Source organism: Ambystoma mexicanum, chromosome 5q (genome assembly GCF_040938575.1).
Source record: "Ambystoma mexicanum isolate Mex_15411 chromosome 5q, UKY_AmexF1_1, whole genome shotgun sequence".
NCBI classification, from domain to species: domain Eukaryota; kingdom Metazoa; phylum Chordata; class Amphibia; order Caudata; family Ambystomatidae; genus Ambystoma; species Ambystoma mexicanum.
The window spans coordinates 1192254862-1192274240 of NC_090933.1; the positions used below are offsets into that span (position 1 = coordinate 1192254862).

Consider the following 19379-nt stretch of genomic DNA (forward strand, 5'->3'; position numbering starts at 1 on the left):
ACTAGAGGGGATCTGGTCTTTATGGCGGACATTAAGTCTGAATTTCGCTCTAGCCTAGCGGAACTCACCTCCAAAGTAGAGCAGACAGACCAGAGGGTAACAGAGGTTGAACAACGGCTGGGGGAGATCGAGGATCGGTCACAAGCCCACACCGCCTCCCTTGGAGAAATCCAGCAATCCATCAACGCCCTGCAAGATAAATATGAGATTCTGGAGTTTAAACAGGAGGACCTCGAAAATAGGGCGCGTCGCAATAATCTCCGGATCCGAGGGGTCCCATCCTCTGTCCCCGACAACAAGTTAATGGAATACATAGGGGACTTCTTTCAAGCCCTGCTACCAGATCTAGACAAATCCCAACTTCTGCTAGAGCTGACCCACCGGCAGCGCCCGCGCCGGGGAGTGGACTCAGACCCTCCCCCAGATGTGATCACCAGGGTTCATTTCTTTACAACTAAGGAGGCCATCTCAGCGATTAGCCGTACAGGAGACTCCCTCTCGTTCCAGGGCTCCCCCCTTCAGATTTACCAGGACCTTTCGCTGCTCACTCTACAAAAACAGAGGGCGCTCCGCCCCTTAGCACTCTTTCTCCAAGACCAACAGGTGCGGTACAGGTGGTTGTTCCCAACGGCGCTACAATTCTCATACAGAGGCACTGTCCGACGAATCACTCATTTGGAGGACGCAAATTCAATCATGCAGCCAACCTCGACCAGAGAGACGACCTCACCGAATCCGGAAAAGGCGGGGGACTCTGAACCACCCCCCTCCCCAAAGCCCAGGCGGTCCTCTTGGTCGAAGATTCAGCGAAACTACAGGAGGAGATGCGCACCTCAGAAATCTGGGCCACACTGACCTCGGCCCTCGGCCGGTTCGCCCTCACTCACTACAGAACCGCCAGCTCATCCCTGAATAAATAGAGCTCTTCGACGGTGGCGGCGGACACACCCACGGTCCATACCCACCCCAGGGATAGTTCCAACATCATATCCTTGGAAACCCACGATACTTTACACCTTGACTCCTCCATCGGCCCAGTTGGCCAAGGGTGCGTCCGCACACACAATGTCGGCCCACCCGTTAATTAAGGTTACACCCCCCCACCCCCCGTTGGGGGCGCATGTTAAAAACTCAAGTGCAGGATGACACACGTCTAAAGCTCAACAGTAATGGCAGTTGACCCACCTCCGCCCGGCTGCCCCCCCCTCTCCGTCAGCTCAACTCACGGAACGTGACCGGTTGGCAGATCACTAAATCCTGAGACTCCTCTCCTTAAACGTCAATGGGCTGAACTCACCTGCCAAATGGAAAACAATTCTGCTCAAACTTCAGGATGAAGAGGCAGCAATAGCCATGCTCCAGGAGACGCACTTACTACAGTCGGACACTGGCCGGCTCCGCTCCCGATCATTCCCCTTCCAATTCTTCGCCTCAGGGGGAACTAAAAAAGGGGGCACTGCGATCCTCTTCCGGAAGGACCTGAACCCACAGATTTTGGAAACAAAAGCCTGTTCAGAAGGCCGTTTCATAGCGGTCAAATGCCTTCTGCTGGGAGACCTATACACCTTCATCTCGGTTTACGCCCCCAACACCGGGCAATCACATTTTTACGACTCACTAAGTACCTCCCTCTCATCATTTATAGAAGGCCAGACAATAATCGGAGGAGATTTCAACGGCGGTCCTGACCCCATAAAGGACAAATCGCACCACCCGACCCCGAGCGACCTCAACCAGGCATTGAGCCTCCTCAAGATGTTCCGTTCACTGGAGGAAGTAGACACTTGGCGGGTCCTTCACCCCACAGAAAAATACTTCTCTTTTCATTCAGGAGTCCATCGAACCTTCGAGGATTGACCTCCTCTTAACCTCCCCCCAAACTCTATCTTTAGTCAAGGAGGTGGCCATCGGCACGAGAGCCCTATCAGACCATGCCCCAGTGATCCTGGAAATCCAGGCGCAGAACCCAAAATATGACCCCATCCTCAATGAGATGGCTACAAGGGACAAGATCGCGAAAGCCATCAAGAGCTTCTTTGAAGAAAACCCAGCATCCGACACCTCGGTGGGGAACACCTGGGATGCAATGAAAGCAGTCATCAGCGGTACCCTGATCGCCCAGGGAGCAGCCTACCATAGAAATAGGCGACAAACCCGGACACCCTTGGAAGACGAACTGAAGGCCGCAGAAGAGACCCACAAGAAGAAACGTTGGTCCCCCAAGACACAGAAAGCCACGCGCATAGCCAGAAAGAAATTAGAGGCCCATTATGTGGAACAGAACGCCCTACTCATGGCCGGAGCTAAACAATCGTATTACGCGAAGAACAATAAGGCAAATAAAATCTTGGTGGCGAAACTGGCCAAACTAAGACGGACCAACTTTATCACGGGCCTACGTGACTCCAAAGAAGTTACCCAATTCTCGGAACCCAAAAAGCAACAGCTAGCGATGGACTACTTCGCCAAGATCATGACGGCCAATCCACGAAACCAACCGCAACAAATGGAATACCTACGTAAAGCGGCGCTATTGCGGCTTTCTGACACCGAAAGGGAGGAGCTGGAGGCGCCCATCACAGAGGAGGAGATTGAGGAGGCCATCAAGTCACTCAAATCACGAGGCCCGGGCCCAGATGGATTCTCAGCAAGGTTCTATAAACTATTTAGGCCCCAACTGGTCCCCCACCTGGTCACACTTTTTAACTCCTTCAGGGAGACAGGATCTGTGATGCCCTCGATGCAGGAGTCGACCATCATTCTCCTCCCTAAGCCTGGGAAAGACCAACGAGACTTAGCCTCGTACAGGCCGATTGCTCTATTGAACATTGATGCGAACCTATATACTCCAAAATTTTGGCGAACCGCCAGGGACCCATCCTACCAGGGATCATTCAGCCAGACCAGACAGGTTTCATCATATATCGGGTGGCAGGAGACAACATCCGGAGAACTCTTAACCTGGTGGACCTTACTGCCCGGAACTCCCAGAAGTTGGTCATAATGGCCCTAGATGCGACCAAGGCCTTCGACAGGGTGGATTGGACGTTTATGAAAAACACCTTGGGGGCCTTCGGCTTTGGGGCAACATTCCAATCAATGGTACTAGCTAACTTTACTGGCCCGAAGACGCTCCTAAGAATCAATGGACACCATTCGGCCCCAATCCCCCTGACTTGCGGGATTAGACAGGGCTGTCCGCTGTCCCCACTGCTGTTTGCCCTGACCATGGAGCCCTTTGCCCAAAGAATCAGACTCAACAATCAGATCAAAGGCCCGAGGGTCGGCCCCTCGCAACATAAAATCGCTCTGTATGCCGATGATGTCTTACTCATGCTTTCAGAAGCCAGCTCATCCCTCCGACACGCGTTAGAAGAGATAGACAGCTATGGCGAGGTTTCCGGCTTTTCGGTAAACTTTGCTAAGTCTACGGCCTTAAGCATCGGCCTCACCCCGGGAGAACGGGAACCACTGGCTAAAATATGCCCAACCACGTGGGAAGAAAGGGCGATCCCTTATTTGGGAGTCTATATCTCAGCGGACCAGAAAGACACATACAAGGCAAACTTTCCCCGCCTGTTCGGGGAACTGGAAGGTGACCTGAAACAATGGATGACGCAGGAGATCTCGCTGCTAGGGCGCATAACAGCGTGCAAGATGAACCTCCTCCCGAGATTCCTTTACGCCTGCTCCTCCCTTCCAGAGGCGATCCCCGCTCCAGCCCTCCGAAACCTACAGAGGAAGATGTTGAAATTTTTCTGGAGAGGTAAGAAGGCGAGAATCCCCCTAAAAACGCTATTGGGGGTTCCAAATTGGGAGGTCTGGGAGTCCCAGACCTACAGGCTTACAGGGTGGCAGCCCAATTAGCGCAAATCCACGCATGGCAGACAATCACAAACCGCACCAGATGGGTGGAGCTGGAACAGTCACGAATACTGCTACCACTTCGATTCTTGCCACACCCCCTCTCCGAACACACTGGGGAGACCTTCTCCTGGCAACTAATCACACCCTAAAGTCCTGGGATTGGGCGCTAATACGGAAGGGGGTCCCGAGAGGCCTGAGCCCTCAATCCCCGGTCTTCTTTAACACGGCCTTCTCGCCTGGCACGAGCCCCCGCAACTTCCAAAACTGGATAAACGGCGGCCTTGAAACCATAGACCAGCTATACGGGGAGGGAGCACCCCTGACATTCAAGCAATGTAAAGAAAAATTCCAACTCCAGGAAAGAGACAGATACACTTATATTCAACTGCGTCACTGGTAAACACACCCCCAAACTCTGCAGGCAGCAACACGCCCCCCTACCGCCCTGGAATGGACACTCGGGGACCTCCCGGCCCGCGGGAAGATATCTACCCTATACAGGCGATTCTTAGGGGACTTCCTGAGCACGAGAACGCGCAGCATGGCCCAATGGGAAGCGGACCTGGGTCACCCGATAGAAGACCAGACATGGGTGGACATCTGGACCCGGACGCACACCTTGTCCACCTGCATCACAAACAGGGAAAGCGCCTACAAAATCATGCTACGGTGGTATTACCCGCCCCTCAGACTTCATCACATGAACCCCCAAGTGGACTACCTCTGCTGGAGAGGGTGTGGTCTCCCAGGCTCTTTTTTCCACATGTGGTGTACATGTCCACGGATTCAGCAATTCTGGAAGACATGCCTAGAGACCATTGCGCAAATCACTGGGTCAGCGATCCGCTGGAGCCGGAGCCCATCCTGCTGGGAGCACCGATCCCAACGATCTACCCACGGGCCGGCAATAGAGCAAAATTGCTAACCCAGTGCCTACTAGCCGGGAAAACAACCCTGGCCCGTGCGTGGAAGGCCCCAGAAGGCCCCCTGATGGCCCAGTGGTGGATGAAACTCTGGGACATACTGGTGGCGGAAAAGGTAACGGCGGCAAAGGCCGGTGCCCTACACAGATTTCAGAACATCTGGACCCCAGTTCTGGAATATGACCGGCGATTCCCAGCCCTGACCTATAAACCCATTAACGCTCGCTGGACCCTGAAAGACAAAGAAAACCCCGAAAGGGACACATAGTGACCGGGGCACGGGACAGACGGCCCCGGAGGGGGGAGCCCGGACCTAGGGGGAGGGTGAGGGAGGGAAGGGGCACGGGAAAGGGTCTGGGGGTTAACATGCTTAAAATGCTTTAATGATGTTGCAAGTGGTTGTGTAATTGTCATCCTGCCTTGTTAAAAAATAAACAAAGTTAAAAAAAAAAAAAAAACAGAGCACCATACAGGAGGTATAGAGCAGGGTGTTTGGTATTTGCAATATTTGCCAAAGAATTTGGATTATTTGTTAGCTTGAAAGTCTTCTGCAAAATTAAAAAATCCCAACCACATCTTGTGAAAGAAAGCAGGTAACGGGTGTGTATTAACCAACACGAGGTACATGTTATGCCATATTGCATGGAGGAGTCTAGACTGCCGTCTAAGGGAGCAGATACAGAAGACATTGGGCCATGACCCATCTATGTTCTAATTCATAACAAGTGCAGTGCTAGACTTCTTGTAAACCGAGGTGGCCACCCTAATCTAATCTGCTAGAAGTAACATTCCTGTCCTCTGTGATCCATTTAAGCACAAGTAATATGTGAGCAATGTTTCACTGCACTGATACTATCCGGGAAGCTACATTATGACACTGTAAGCATTCTTCAAGAAAGACGGAATAAGATTACAGTTGCTGATTTGTTAAGTGACCACAGCATGGCCCACTTGAAATTCTGGTTGTCAGTACCTATACCTTGACTATAGGCAGAGTGCTTTGAAAACTGCAAGTCTAGGACCGGCACATGCCAGTGTTATTGGAGAAGGCCCAGAAATGAACATGCATTAATTACACCAAAGAATGTGTCAAATGGAAAAGAGAATAGCACGAGAAGGGGTGTATAAGAACACCTATTTACAGTTGAAAAAAGTCACAGAGGGAGGAACAACATGTTTGCCCCTATAGACGAAAACCGACAGGAATGGTGATGAGGAGAAACACCCCAAGCACACTCACTCACTCACTGTTGAAAGAATTATGCAAATAGTAGAATGACTCTTCAACAACGCAAATGATAAAACCCATTGAACCTTGTAAATTTGAAGGGCAGAGTGATTAGGCTGGAGGCTGACCAAAGGGCTAATGCAATGAACATACAATTGCACTCATTAAAACCCTCAGTAATCAAGATGGTAGGGGCGAGGCATTGCAATGAAGAAACTAAGTTTAACTAACTCCAATTTGGAGGGGGTTGAAAAACAGCGGCGAATGCTCAAATGTGGGTAGAGGGAAACTAACGAAAGGTTCCTGGAGGTGTGAACCCCATACAACTGAATCGCAAAGCAAAAGACGAAACAAGTAATAAAATACTACTCATCAGTAGATCCCTCCTGTAGCTGGCTCATGTATTTACTGACAGCTGTCTGGAAACAGAGGCTAGACAACTAGCATTTGTTAGAACCGAGGTCATGTTCCGAGTGTAAGTCAAAGGCTTTGTTACTTATTAAGAAAACCACCTGCGGAACATTGAACAAGCACAAAGACTGTTAGAATCCTATTGGAAAGAAATTATGAAGAGGTGTGAAATGAGGAGGAGGGCTGATGAGGTCCTCCCATGCCGGATCAGTTGCGCCAGATTATAGTGAACATTTTCCAGTGTCAGTGTGGATCTTAAGTAGATCATATACTTCTGCTGGGTGATGGATACAGTTGTTGTGCATGAGCTTATGAGTTTGCAATGAAGTCCATTTTGCCCAACATGGCAGAAAATAAGAAGGGTACAGTTTTTGGTTAATGCCCACTGCATGTTAAGTGGACATTTTATATTCCTTCAGTGCATAACACTTTGGTCAATCCATCTCATCTGTTTTAGAGTGGACCCTTCCATTTACCGTTAACACCCCATCGCGTCCTGTTCTAGAAGTTAAACATATTGAATATTATGTTGCAGACCACCCATGTTCTGGAAGTGGTTTTAAGAGGCTATCGAGTTGATGCATGTAAATGTTTAATCTCATAAAACGTTTCAAATATACCCCCTTAATTATTATTTTTTTTTAAAACACACAATGCACCGAGTCTATCACACTAACAGGAACATTTAAAATAAATGTCATAATTACCTGGATCAATTAGGACTTCTTGTGCACCTAGAAAAAAGAAGAAACAAATATGTGTTAGTGGGGGCACAGTTACAGCTGGAAATTACCTGAATTTCAAAATCATTACAAAGCTTCAATGTATCTTTATTGTTGTATAGCACTGCATTGTTCTGAGCCCTTTGCTGCATTATCCATGAGCAAATCCTAAGGCTCGTTATGGGGCACGATAGGGCGAAATGCATTTTTTGGGGTTGCTTGCAGGTGGGTCCCCTAACCTATTCTGGCTTACAGGACGTTTCAGCGAGATCATGGGCGTGTACTAGATGCAAAGCTATGGTTACTGGGCCTGTGCAGGGACAAATCTAACAAGGAATCAGTGTGGCCAGGAGATGTGCGACAAAAAATTGGGGTAGGAAACCTGTACCAAAAGAACTGAGAATTGAATGAGCAGTCAGTAAGGCACAGTTACCGGCATCCAGTAGACCAAAAGATATATGGGCCAGCTTGAGATGCTCCCTGGCCACTGTCGACTCCACTTGTGCAGGTGGAGCAGCATGACCGAGTTACCCACTGGATCACCCATAATAGTCATTACGCCATAGTACCATTAATTGGCAAGACCCATCTCAGTCCTGTATCGACTGCAATATGTAGCCCATCACGTCTAAAAGGTGAAACGGAATTATGCAGAATCTAGTTGGTTCCCAATACGCGTATTTTATAAAGGATGTGGTGTTGCCTTAGGCTATGACTTAGGACTACTTATGCATTGTACTGTTTTGTACATTTTGTAATTGTTACAAATGTAAAAATATAAAGATTGGAAAAAATAAACTTGTGTAGATGTACTTACAAGTGAGATTAGACTTCTCAATCTACTTCCCAGTACGTGAGCAACTGATGTTTTTTTAGGGCCAGCTTGATGGCTCACCTGAAGAGGAACTGGCGGGCTGGCTTAGGCTATCCCTAGGTAAATAGATTACCAGTGTGCAATCCTCCAACCTGTACTTGGACTCCTGGAAGACTGCTGTAGAGAATCCCAAAGGGGCCATTTTGGCTGAATGCTGGCTTCTTTGTCCGTGCACCCTGCTCTTTCCACGAGGGTAGAATCATGTCCTGGGTTCTCCCTTTGCTTCTGGCCATCCTCCTAGCTGTTACTGCGTAGGACATCTTTCTGGTCTTTAGTGCTGCCACTCTGGAAAATCCTTTTAGCTCAATCAACTTAAGGTGGGGAGTCTTCCTGGACTGGGAATCTGGTAGCTTGCTGCTGCTTCACATCTGTCTGGTTCTGGGACATTCTGGGTCGATTTGTGCAGTATCCCCAGTCATGCAACCATTACTTGCTGGCCGACACTTCCTACTCCCATGACGAGACCTGGAACTTTGGTTGGGTTAATCCATGCTCTTGCTGCAGTCTTTGATTTTGAGTCTACTGCTTCTGGGTCATCCTCCCAGGTAACAGTTTGATGTTCCTTTGGTAGTCTGGAACATTGCTGTATCATGGGTTGGGTGCAAGTCCCTGCTACTCAATGCCCTTGGCCATGGCTAGTCAGACCTAAATCTAGTACCCAACTCACATATGCATCCTTCGTTCCTGGGTTTAATTATTTGCATGCAGTGGCCAAATGACTTGTCCCCAAGTCGTGGGATCAAGTAAATGTAGTTTATTTCATTTGCAGATGCCACTGTGCGCAGGAGTAGTGGGGCTTTGAGGGACCCCCTACCGTTCCATCCTATTATTTGGAGTGCAATTTGTGATCCCTCTTAAACTAGCTGCTCCTGGCCCATGATTCTCAAACCCTAGGCTGGAACTCATCCTGTGGGCCCTTTACCCATGTCCCTTCTGGCTGGTCGCCCCTTCTGAACCCGTTGGGCAAAGGGAGAGCTCAAATTACTTTTGCCTAGAACCACAGCAGACGTGTGGGATTGGGCTTCATCTTGGACACTGCTTCAAAGTGACTTTCTAAGGTGCTTACCTAAACAGACATTTATCCTGTGTTCACCATAGGGTCCTGGAGTTTTTGGAACAAAGACTGGAATTCCTGAATGTATTTGTCATCTATCTGTGCATAGTAAAACAAGGTGTTACAGTAACCACTAGTGTTAACATTGTTTCTATTTTCTTGAGAAGAACTTGGCATCTTCAGGCCCAGCACTGTATAGTTACTGGCCGCTGGTCATTTATGCCCGTTTCCTAGAATGTTCCATCCTCTTTCTTCCCTACTATTTTAGGACCTCTACAGGGCCTAATACTCAGCGGGTAGGTTACACTCCTACATTGTGTGTCCTGGCTTGAAGTAAAATCAATGTCTTATCCAGTTAATCCTTATTTACTTTATACTTGCTTTGCTGCTGTATTTTAACATACAACGTTTTGAACTTAGAGAGGCACAGCTCCACCTCACTGATGAGGCCAGACTAGGCTGAAACACGTGTCTGGGGTTGCTGTTGGTATCCTTTTACAGAGGAGAATTGCCTACCATTTCGGTGCTGGACTTGCTATGGGTGAGACAAAGACTGATATGTGTATGGAATGGAAATTTCTCTTCTGTGGAAAGCATAGTGAGTCAACATGTGGTTGAGACCCTCCCAGGGGCCATCCACCCAAGAACAGGTCAATGGGCCGTGTTTGTATCGGTAGAGGGATTCCCAGACCTCTTTATGCAAACGTTTTGAACCTTAACTCAATAGTCAAACATGTATATATTTGTACAAGTAGATTATGATGTGTGGTATGTTATTGTTCATCTGTTTGGGACTTCCTGTATACCAATTCCCCTCCCTTTTGATCCCCTGGGACACAGAGGGCTCGAATAAGGTGGGGCAAATGAGACTAGGAAGATAAAGCCTAGCCAGAGGCTCGATGACCACAGAACAGAATGTAGTCAACCAAAGGCTCTAGAGTAAGGGGCTAAGAAAGAGACAATCTACATAAAGACAGACCAAATTTGTGTCAAGGGGGCAGGGAGCCATGGGGTATGGAAGCAAGCAGGGTACTGATGAACACCACAAGAAGGCTGCTGGAGTGCTGAAGGGATTAAGTCAGTCAAGGGGCCTCAAGGAACTCAAGGGACAGAGTTGAAGAAGCTGGGCAGACTGCCCCAGCTTTTAAACACCAGACACCTGTAACAGATGGCCACAAGAACACACAAACTCTTGAAACAGTTCAAGGGTTTTAGCAAATGTTTTAATAGGATTCCTCCAAGGGCCGCCCCTCTCTCGCTTGTCTTCCCCGGGTCTTCCTCTATCTAACCCAGACTTCCCGTAAATCCTAAGATAGTCACTAGAGATCGGTACCCCTACTATCCAAGATATGATTGGCTAGTAGCGAGGAACTAAAGGCACTGCCTTATAGCCCTTGCACCCTCTTGTCTTTTAGGTGTATCCTAGCCTTGGATAACAAAAGAAGAATGGAAGGTAACATGTCTTAAGATCAGCCAGGTCTTGTATGGTTTTTACCTTGCACGGTCTTATAGTCCTCGTACTGAAGTTCTACACTTCCATTCCCTTTCTCCTACTCTCCTACCTTCTATTCCTCACACACTCCTCTTTCTCTTCGTCCCTCTGATGTTCTTCCGTCTGCTACTATTCTCCAACTCCCATTACTACTCCCCACTACCCCTCTACTGTTCTCCATTTCAACTACTCTACTACACTCTCCCTCTGTTACTTTCTACTCTCCTTGCACTACTCACTCATCTAGTCTCCTCCCACTAATCTACACACATTCCCTCAATCACCCTCCTTTCACAATATCATTCACTTTTCTCACTCACTCTTATTTGCTCCCCCTACTCTTGGATTTAACCTCAGACTCTCTGTCTGGTTCTTAGTTGCATTAAGTAACCTTAGGCACCACTGAATTAGGCAACCCCCATCATAGTGCAAACCCTCCTGTTCCTGAATGTCTTTCACAAGAAACAAGGACGATTGGCACAATGCAGGGGTGTCTTAGTGGCTGTGCCCCCTTCTTAATGACACGCTGAATCCCTGACTCAGGAGCTGCAATGAGGACAGAGATGTGGGATTAATATCCCTTATACTCTTGAGTTAAATTTATATCAGTTTAGTGAGTAATACTAATGATAAGGTACCTGACCTCCAGACCTGTCAAAAATGAACCATCCAAAGTGCCAGGGTCTGTTCACTGTCACAGACGTAAATAACTCAGATAAGTCTTCAGGACGTGTCTCAGTGCATGTCAACCAAGATCAGCAATACCATTAGTTTGCAACTAGGGGAAGGATTTAATAATACAAAAACCCTCATTGTTTAATACCCATAAAACGATGCACTCAGGAAGCATTTAAGCGTAATTAAGTAAAGTATTTCACCTTGTGGGGGGAGTGGGGTGTGAAGAGTCTGGGAAGAAACTCAGACACAAGGAGTTCATAGTTTTGGTCAAAGACTTTCATTAAAATAAAAGGGGGTTGGGAAAATGCCTCTGTGTCCCTTCAATAGAGGTGTTTCCCTACCTAAAATCAAAACTAAACATCTGTCAGATGTACAAAACAAAACGTCCTGTGTCCAAAGTTTTATTCTGACCCTCACATTCTAACAACACAATCCTAAAGTGGAAAGCGAAAATGTCTTTGGCATTGAGTGAGATCAATATTCAAAAAGAAAAGGCGTAACCCCAACACAAATGAGAGAGTTCCTTGCTCCAGAGGGTGATCCCCTTCTCCCGGATTTCTCTTCACTCTGGTTCCCATTCAGGATAATCAGTCTCTTGAGCATCAATACCACTGGCACACAAAACAACTTTTGGACTTTGTTGTGCTGTTAAAATGGGCACACATTCAACCTGGGTCCTCTGGTAATTGTACCCATAGGGTTCAATATGGGGCACAAATTAAAGCAAGACTGCCATTTGGCAACCTGGTTGTTTGTTTGTTCCAATCTCCAGCGGTATTTGGGTCAGGTAAGATTTTCCCACAAAGTTGAACCCTCTGCACAAATGATTTCTCATATGTAGAAGGTATTGTTTTCTTGAAAATAAACCTCTTTTGTTGATCTAGGTGTTCAATCGCCAGATCACATATTACAAACGAAGAACACATACAATGTATGGCATCTGTCCCACAAAAGTGGATTGCTACATTTATTGGTGTAACATCAAACAGATTAAAAGGTTCCATTACATGACACAGAATTTTGATTGAGAAACATCTTTCCAGACCCATTTTCGAGCCGTAAAAGGCTGCAATGAAATCATTGGCCCATTTAGATTAGAATCTGGGCCAATGCTCAGTTCAACCATTGTGTGTGTATGGATGGGATTTATAATGTGCGAACATAGATGGTAAGCAACAGAGTGCTGTACATAGGAGACGACCCAGGTGGTTATAAGAAAGGCGTGAGGGTAGCAGATGAGTTTGGATCGGTGGGTGGGGGCGAGAGAAGCTCTTGAGAGGAAGGAGTTTAGTGGTACAATCAACGATTGGCGTGATGATCTTTGAAGAGTAGGCTCTTAAGGTTCTTTTGGAAACATAGGATGGAGGGAGCCAGTCTGAACATGGTTGGTAACTTGTTTTCCAGAAAATAAAATACACAGCAGGAAAAAGTCCATTTCCCATTTGTTCTCTCACAGTTCTTAGTTTCCGGTTTGGTGATGATGTGGCTTCTGGTGGTGCAGTGGCCTCTGGAGATGGTGGGTTTCGCTGCCAGGTAGGTTGGTGGTTGTTTTTTATAGACTTCTTAGAGGGCGATGCAGGCAGTCTAACAAAATGTAACCTTTTTCACTTTCTCAGTATTGTTTTCAAGTGTCTGCATGGCCTTGCACCCTCCTAAACTCTTTAGAGACCTTTTACAGTCCCACTCCCTTTGCACCAAATCACTCTTTCTTCTCCCTGTCCCTAAACACTCTTGTTCCTCTTTCCGTTTAAGTTCTTTCGCCTTACTGGCCCAAACACTGGAATGCTCTACCCTTTCATATTTGCTCCTCCTCATCCCTTCATATTTTTCTTTTGAAAGAACACCTTCTGTCAAATCTCTCTAATGTTTTGCTTCCGTTTTTGATATGTCATTTTACCTTGCTATTATGTAACGTCGATTGCATTTTTGTCAAGTGTTTTGGCGAACGCTTGTTACAAATTCTATGAATACAGATGATCCATGCTAGAAGGGCTAGCCAGTACAGCTCGTTGAGGATAAGGGAGTTGCCGTCAAGGATTTGCTTAGCCCTGTGAGGAGGCATGCTGGAGTGTGCTGACGGATTTCACAGGGGCCAAGTTGGCATCGGGACGTCCTCACAAAAGCACCCAGAAGTGGCTGTTTGGCTGGGAAACTCTCCTGAGGAACTTGACTGCTGCTACGTTCTGCCTACTCTCTTGCCGTCCTGCTAACAAGGCTCACCCACTGGAGCCCGCTGGCATTGAGTCAGCGAGAGGAAGTTACTGTGCACACATAACACGAACGACCTTTTGGACAAGTAACTATTACATTGCTTTTTCACATGTCTTTTTCACATGCTGAAAACTTTGACTTTTGCTGGGACTATTGTGCGGACTAATGCTTACTGCCTCCATTTGCTCCGTTTATTTTTCAGTAGCGTTTTCCATGCTGCGACCCCGCTCCCTTCGCTTCTCTGCCTGCACGACTATTAAACAGCCCGGATAAAAGGGGTAATCTTTATCCATCTTTGGTCTTGCTGCTTTAGGCTGCGCAAAAAATGTGCATGTTTGTTTCTCATTGTAGTGAGGTTTAACTCCTTTCATAACGGACAGGTGCAAAGAACCTGTGGACCTAACTAGGGAAGGACCCACCTGTACCCATTAGGTGGGGTCGTAACTGACTGCAGATTTGTTATACTTTCCAGAAATATCCGTATTTGTGTGAGTGCTGGCAAAATTATCGTACCTCTTGGTCATATATTTACATGTGCATGCTTACAGATCTCGCCCCGCATATTGTGCGACCTGTGGTATTTATGTAAACTGAGCTGTAGACAAACAACTAATTGCATTTTTTAGTGGGTTTATTTGTTGGCAGAAACTAAAGTAAAGGTATTTTTCATAGAATTCTGCCTGCCATCACTCCGTCTAGTGCACGAAAACCGTCACTTTAGGGAATTATGGCTACTCAACTTAGTAGCGGTGAAGTATGCAAATTGCCTGCAACTGCTTCACTTCATACGCCTTCTAATCAGCCCCTACTAAATAAGTCTCCGACAATAAATACAGATGTTAGTGATGTACTATGTGATTCAGAGCCAGATATGCCGGCTTCTCAAGAGAAAACACCCGTAAATCTCTCCGAAATACAAACTGCTAAATTGGAGCTCCTACAAGAAGTACAATTTGCCTATATGTATTCTCAACGTCAAGCACAAATCATAATCCCCCCCCCCCGCATTGACTATGATGAAGTAATGTCCACTATTCATAAACTTGTACAAGAAAACTGGCCTATTTCACACACCAGTTTTTGTGAAGACCTCCCTCCTTCAATTAGGGTTGTCGAAGACTTGGATCTACCACATTATCACATCGTGGACGTTTCTATGATGACTCCGGCGGTAAAGTCTGAACTTGGCAAACGCACTAGACTTTCCCTGGGTTCTTCTAAGCCGGTTAATGCTACTCTAAATGGTGTCGACAATGTACATCTTTTTAATACCCTACATGCGGATCACAGATCGTTTTTACACAAGATGCTTGGCTCCAGAGACAATATTCCTTTGCCTTCTGCACCTCTTTTTGATTGTCCCCAACTGGACTTTGTTCTCAATCAGATTGAAGATGACGATTTATCACAACCACGGGAACCTCTACTGAGCTCTGCTTTGGAGGAACAGCCCCTTTCTACCACACAGGAAGCCTCACCAATTGCTTCTCTAACCAACTTTCCATCTTTAAAGGAGAATGAAAACTTTGAAAATTCGCTCTCGGTCCAGTCTAGAATTTTAAATCTTCTAGATAAAAGGACATGAGCTTACTCGTGTTGAAATCAGAGGCCTTAAACATATCTCTTCTGATCATTTATTTAAAGTAACTGCTTACAAGAGTGACTGGTTCTGAAAAATTAGAGCCCAGAGATCTTCCAATAAATGCAAACTTGACCCAATCCCAAGGCATCCAACCCTCTGATATGAATGAGAACCTGCTGCATCCTTTTATACATAAATGTCTGATAAAGTCATGCACCTTGAACAAGGCCTCTCTAACCTTACTAATACCATCTTGCTATTTTCAAACTCCAGGGATACTAGATTAGCCCCTCTTGCAGAATGATCTTTGAATGACTCCCCTGATAGCACGACAGCCTTAACTAATATTATAGATAACTAATATTATAGATAAAGTGAAGGCTAAAAGGGATAGCAATAGATTAACTACTACAGTTCCTATTTGTGAGGGCTCTATGCACTCTCAGGGGGATTTTCTATCCCGGCGCCAGAAACACCTGGATCAGAAGGCCAGAAAAAGACATGCACATAAAAATCAAAAAGCTAATTGTTCGCCAATTGTTTGCGCACTTAAAATGCAAATAATATATCAACAGAAGTTACCATTTCGGACTTACATCAGTTATATAAAGAAAGTCGCAGGGCCCTAAAAACCTTTAAAAAAATTAATAAATGAAACAAAAATATTTTCCAGAATGACCATATTTCTGCAAATGGGATCATTGCATGCGAACAATCTACCACAAGATGCAACAAAAACAAACTAATTCAAAGAAAGTAAACAAGCCCAGCTCTCTACATTGTATAAAGTTATTGAAAAAACTACCACAAGGCAACCGTTGACAGGACCCATTATTAATCTTACCCCTGAACCTGTCACCTCCACCAAGCTTATGCAACCAATTAAATTAGAGTCTGGGAGTCCCCTAGCTGCTAGTAAGTCCTACACAGCAATTCCTACCAACGTCGAGGCCGTAGTTCCCCAAAATGACTATCTTCCCTCAAACCCATCTCCTGATGTGGCACCTTTTGCTTCGGGCTCCCTTATTCTCAATTCTAAATGGATTACTCTGATTTGGGTAAAGAGCAAAGTATTAACGTCTTGGCAAGTCTGATAAAAGCGACTATGCTGGAGATTCTCCCAAACCTGTACAGCTCAAATAATGCTGAGAATAACAAACACTCTGCTTCAAATATTTCTTTACCCCCGTGATTAGAAAGTGGAGGGGACAAATCCTGCATAGAGACCAAGACGTTAACTAACATACATCTCACCTCTGATCAGGTCAAGGGAGATGCCATAAGCAATCGGGTTCAGGGTACTTGCCCCCCCGAACTAAAGGAGAATGTATTGGGGTAAGGGGATCTTACTAGTGATTATGGGGTTATGATACCTAAACACATAAATGTCAGTGATTTGCGCAAAGTGAATGGCGCAAGTTGCTCACCCGGACATGCCCAGTATTCTTCTGTATAATCTTTGTTATGTTGAAGGGCCCCACTCTCTCCATCAAGCCTGTATCTTGTCCTTGCTGAATGAAATCCCACAATTGATTAATCTCGTCGGCTGATCTTAAACTTGCGGACTTTGACCATGTGAGGATTGTCCTAAATTAAAAAAAGATCTTTGACGCTATACTCCAAGAAGCCGAACAATTCCAGCGCATGGGGTATGATATATTAGTCTTTGGCACTGACTCAGGCCCTTCATGGAGGGGAGACCATCATTACAATAAACCGCAAACACATGAACAAGAGCACAAGGAGCAGAACAATGTATTTTCCCGGTCCCTTGGAGATGAAGAGCATATTTGGAGATGGTTAGCCCTCTCCCTTAGAGAATCCATATCCGAAATAAAATCACTATAGCAAAAGCTTTAACCCTCCTGCTTTATCTCAGCCATGGAATATCCTCTCATGGAATTCTAGAGGTAATTCTAACTTCCTGGTATCTAAAGATCTCTGTGATAGGTTTCAATAATTTGAGATTTTATGCATCCAGGAATCATAGGTGACCTCGCCAATTCATTTAGATGGCTTTGAGTGTAAAATATCAGCTAGCTAGAAAAGGAATTTGAGGCAGACCATCAGGGGGTTTTCTAATTGTAATTAGCAATACTGTAGGAACCTTGATCCTGGATTCCTTGGATATAGTTACTGGAGCCATGATGGTGGTTCTGGAGATCGTTCTTGAGAATGTTCCCTCTCATGTTCTGGTCATTAACATTTATTCGAATCCGGCTGCCGACCTGGAAAACTCGGTAAGCCAGGTGAACGCCTGTCTGACTAGTATGATGATTAAATACAAAGGTTTGAATGTTATAGTGGCAGGTGACTTTAATGCAGAAATTAAACATGGAATTGGCTTGATTAAAAACTTGGGCTCAATTACGCCTAGAAATTCAGTTAATGGCCAGACTATTGAAGGAGCACCTTGCGGATCGACCAGAAAAGTCATACAAGGCAATGTTTGGCAAAATTTGTTCAAAAACTGTGACCTTTTTCACGTAAATACCTTATTTAATTCATCAACTGATATCTGCACCTGGACTTATGGATCCAAAATGCCTGCATATATAATGTATTCATGTCTAAGAAAATGTTGGACGCTAGTGTCAAGTACGCTGTGGTGGATTCTAATCTCAGCGATCACAAATTCTTGGAAATGACACTGATATGGGCTTCAAAGTACACTGAATATGATAAAATGGTCAAAGGCATGAAAAGAAACCTTACAGGCAATCGTATTAAATGGCATCAGGGTAACGTAAATAAGCTAACTGCCACCTTTCTACATGAACATCAAATTAATCCCTGGAATAAAAAACAGCATCTGATTTCTGTTGACTCATTTCCCGAACACTTAAAATCAATGCTAGAACATTCTAATAGAGATTCTGGCAAGTCTTTTCCTTATGCCCCTCGACTACATGTATATGACCTACCAGGTAGATTCAGAAAAAATTGGACCAACCGAAATATTAGAAGGATTCTGAACACCAAATTTAGAATGGTCACTAAAACAGAAACAAATTTCAATACTAAAAGAGAAAATGAAAAATTTGCTGAGGAACCACAAAGTAAATATGCTCCAAGCAAACAATGAAGCCATGTTGAAGGCTTTAAGAGAGTTCTGGGCGTCAATTTTGGTCCTTGATAAATCATCCGGAATGCACTCAGGTAGCAATTTGGTCAAATTGTATCATGGAAAATACATGGGCCGCTCATTTTACTTCCTTATATGAAGGAAGAGCCGTAAGTCCGGAGGGTCTGAAGATAGTAAAATTACAATCACCAGGATGGATTTTTACTATCTCCGACATTGAGTATCAGATCAAATCCTCTAGCTCATCAAGGGCACCTGGCGCAAATGGGTTGGCAAATGTCACGCTAAAGGCCAATCCAGAGGTATGGGCGAAAGCGCTCTTTCTATCATTTGCAGGTATAAAAATAACTCAAACAATTCCCGTTTCATGGAATATATTAGTCCCATTTATAGGAAAGGGGAAAGGCGACTACCTCCTAATTATCGCCCTATTGCTATTATGGATGCGTAATCGAAGATATTCGCGGGAATAGTACTCAAACACGTAGTTGAATGGGCGGAATCTAGAAATATTCTATCTAACAGACTATTTGGCTTTTGCAAAGGTATGGGAACGGAAATTGGAGGATTACTAGTCACCCTTCTTCTAGAAAAGGCTTGAAAACCATCAGCTCGCCCTATTTATATGGCTACAGTCGACCTCTCTTTAGCTTTTGATAAATTAGATCGAGCCCTGTTGTGGAAAAAACCTCTCCATCTTGGGATGCTGAAGGGCATCTTATCTATACTAAATTCATCTCCACGAGTGCTCATTAATTCAGGTCTGACTAAATCTACAGGGAGATCTATAGAGCCCAATAAAAACTGCAAATGGACTTCGTCAAGGATGCTTATTTGCCCAGACACTTTTTAATCTATGTGTGTCGGATACTTGGAAGATCTTGTAAGTCAATTCTCTTATTTCTCTCAAAATCGAGGGCACCAATACTAACTGGTGCGCATATGCAGATGATTTCCTGCTAGTAGATGGCACTCCCACAGGCCTGCAGTGAAAGTTGACTGCCTTTGAAATATACATTAAAGAGAATGGTTTAATAATAAATGGGAAAAAAGCAGTTATAATGTGTTTAACTAATCATACAAAAACAGATTCATTTAGATGGGTATTAAATGATCATATGCTACTGAGAACGAGATCAATGTGCTATCTCCAAGGGGCGTGGCTTAGCAGCCATGGGATAAGACATGTGTCCTAGGAACTCCTGCTGATCCTGATAAAATCCTTGCATGCACATGAGTCTGGAATAGTGCA

General features: G+C 45.3%; 1 protein-coding gene across 2 annotated transcripts in view; it reads right to left on the reverse strand.

The window, feature by feature from the left end:
* TRAPPC9 (trafficking protein particle complex subunit 9) overlaps positions 1 to 19379 on the reverse strand; it is a 3490818-nt gene that overhangs the window by 3311004 nt on the left and 160435 nt on the right. For both annotated transcript variants that reach the window (XM_069621680.1, XM_069621681.1), the window contains exon 5: positions 7137 to 7163. In XM_069621680.1, coding sequence (XP_069477781.1) covers positions 7137 to 7163 — 27 coding nt within the window. The remainder of the gene's footprint in view (positions 1 to 7136; positions 7164 to 19379) is intronic.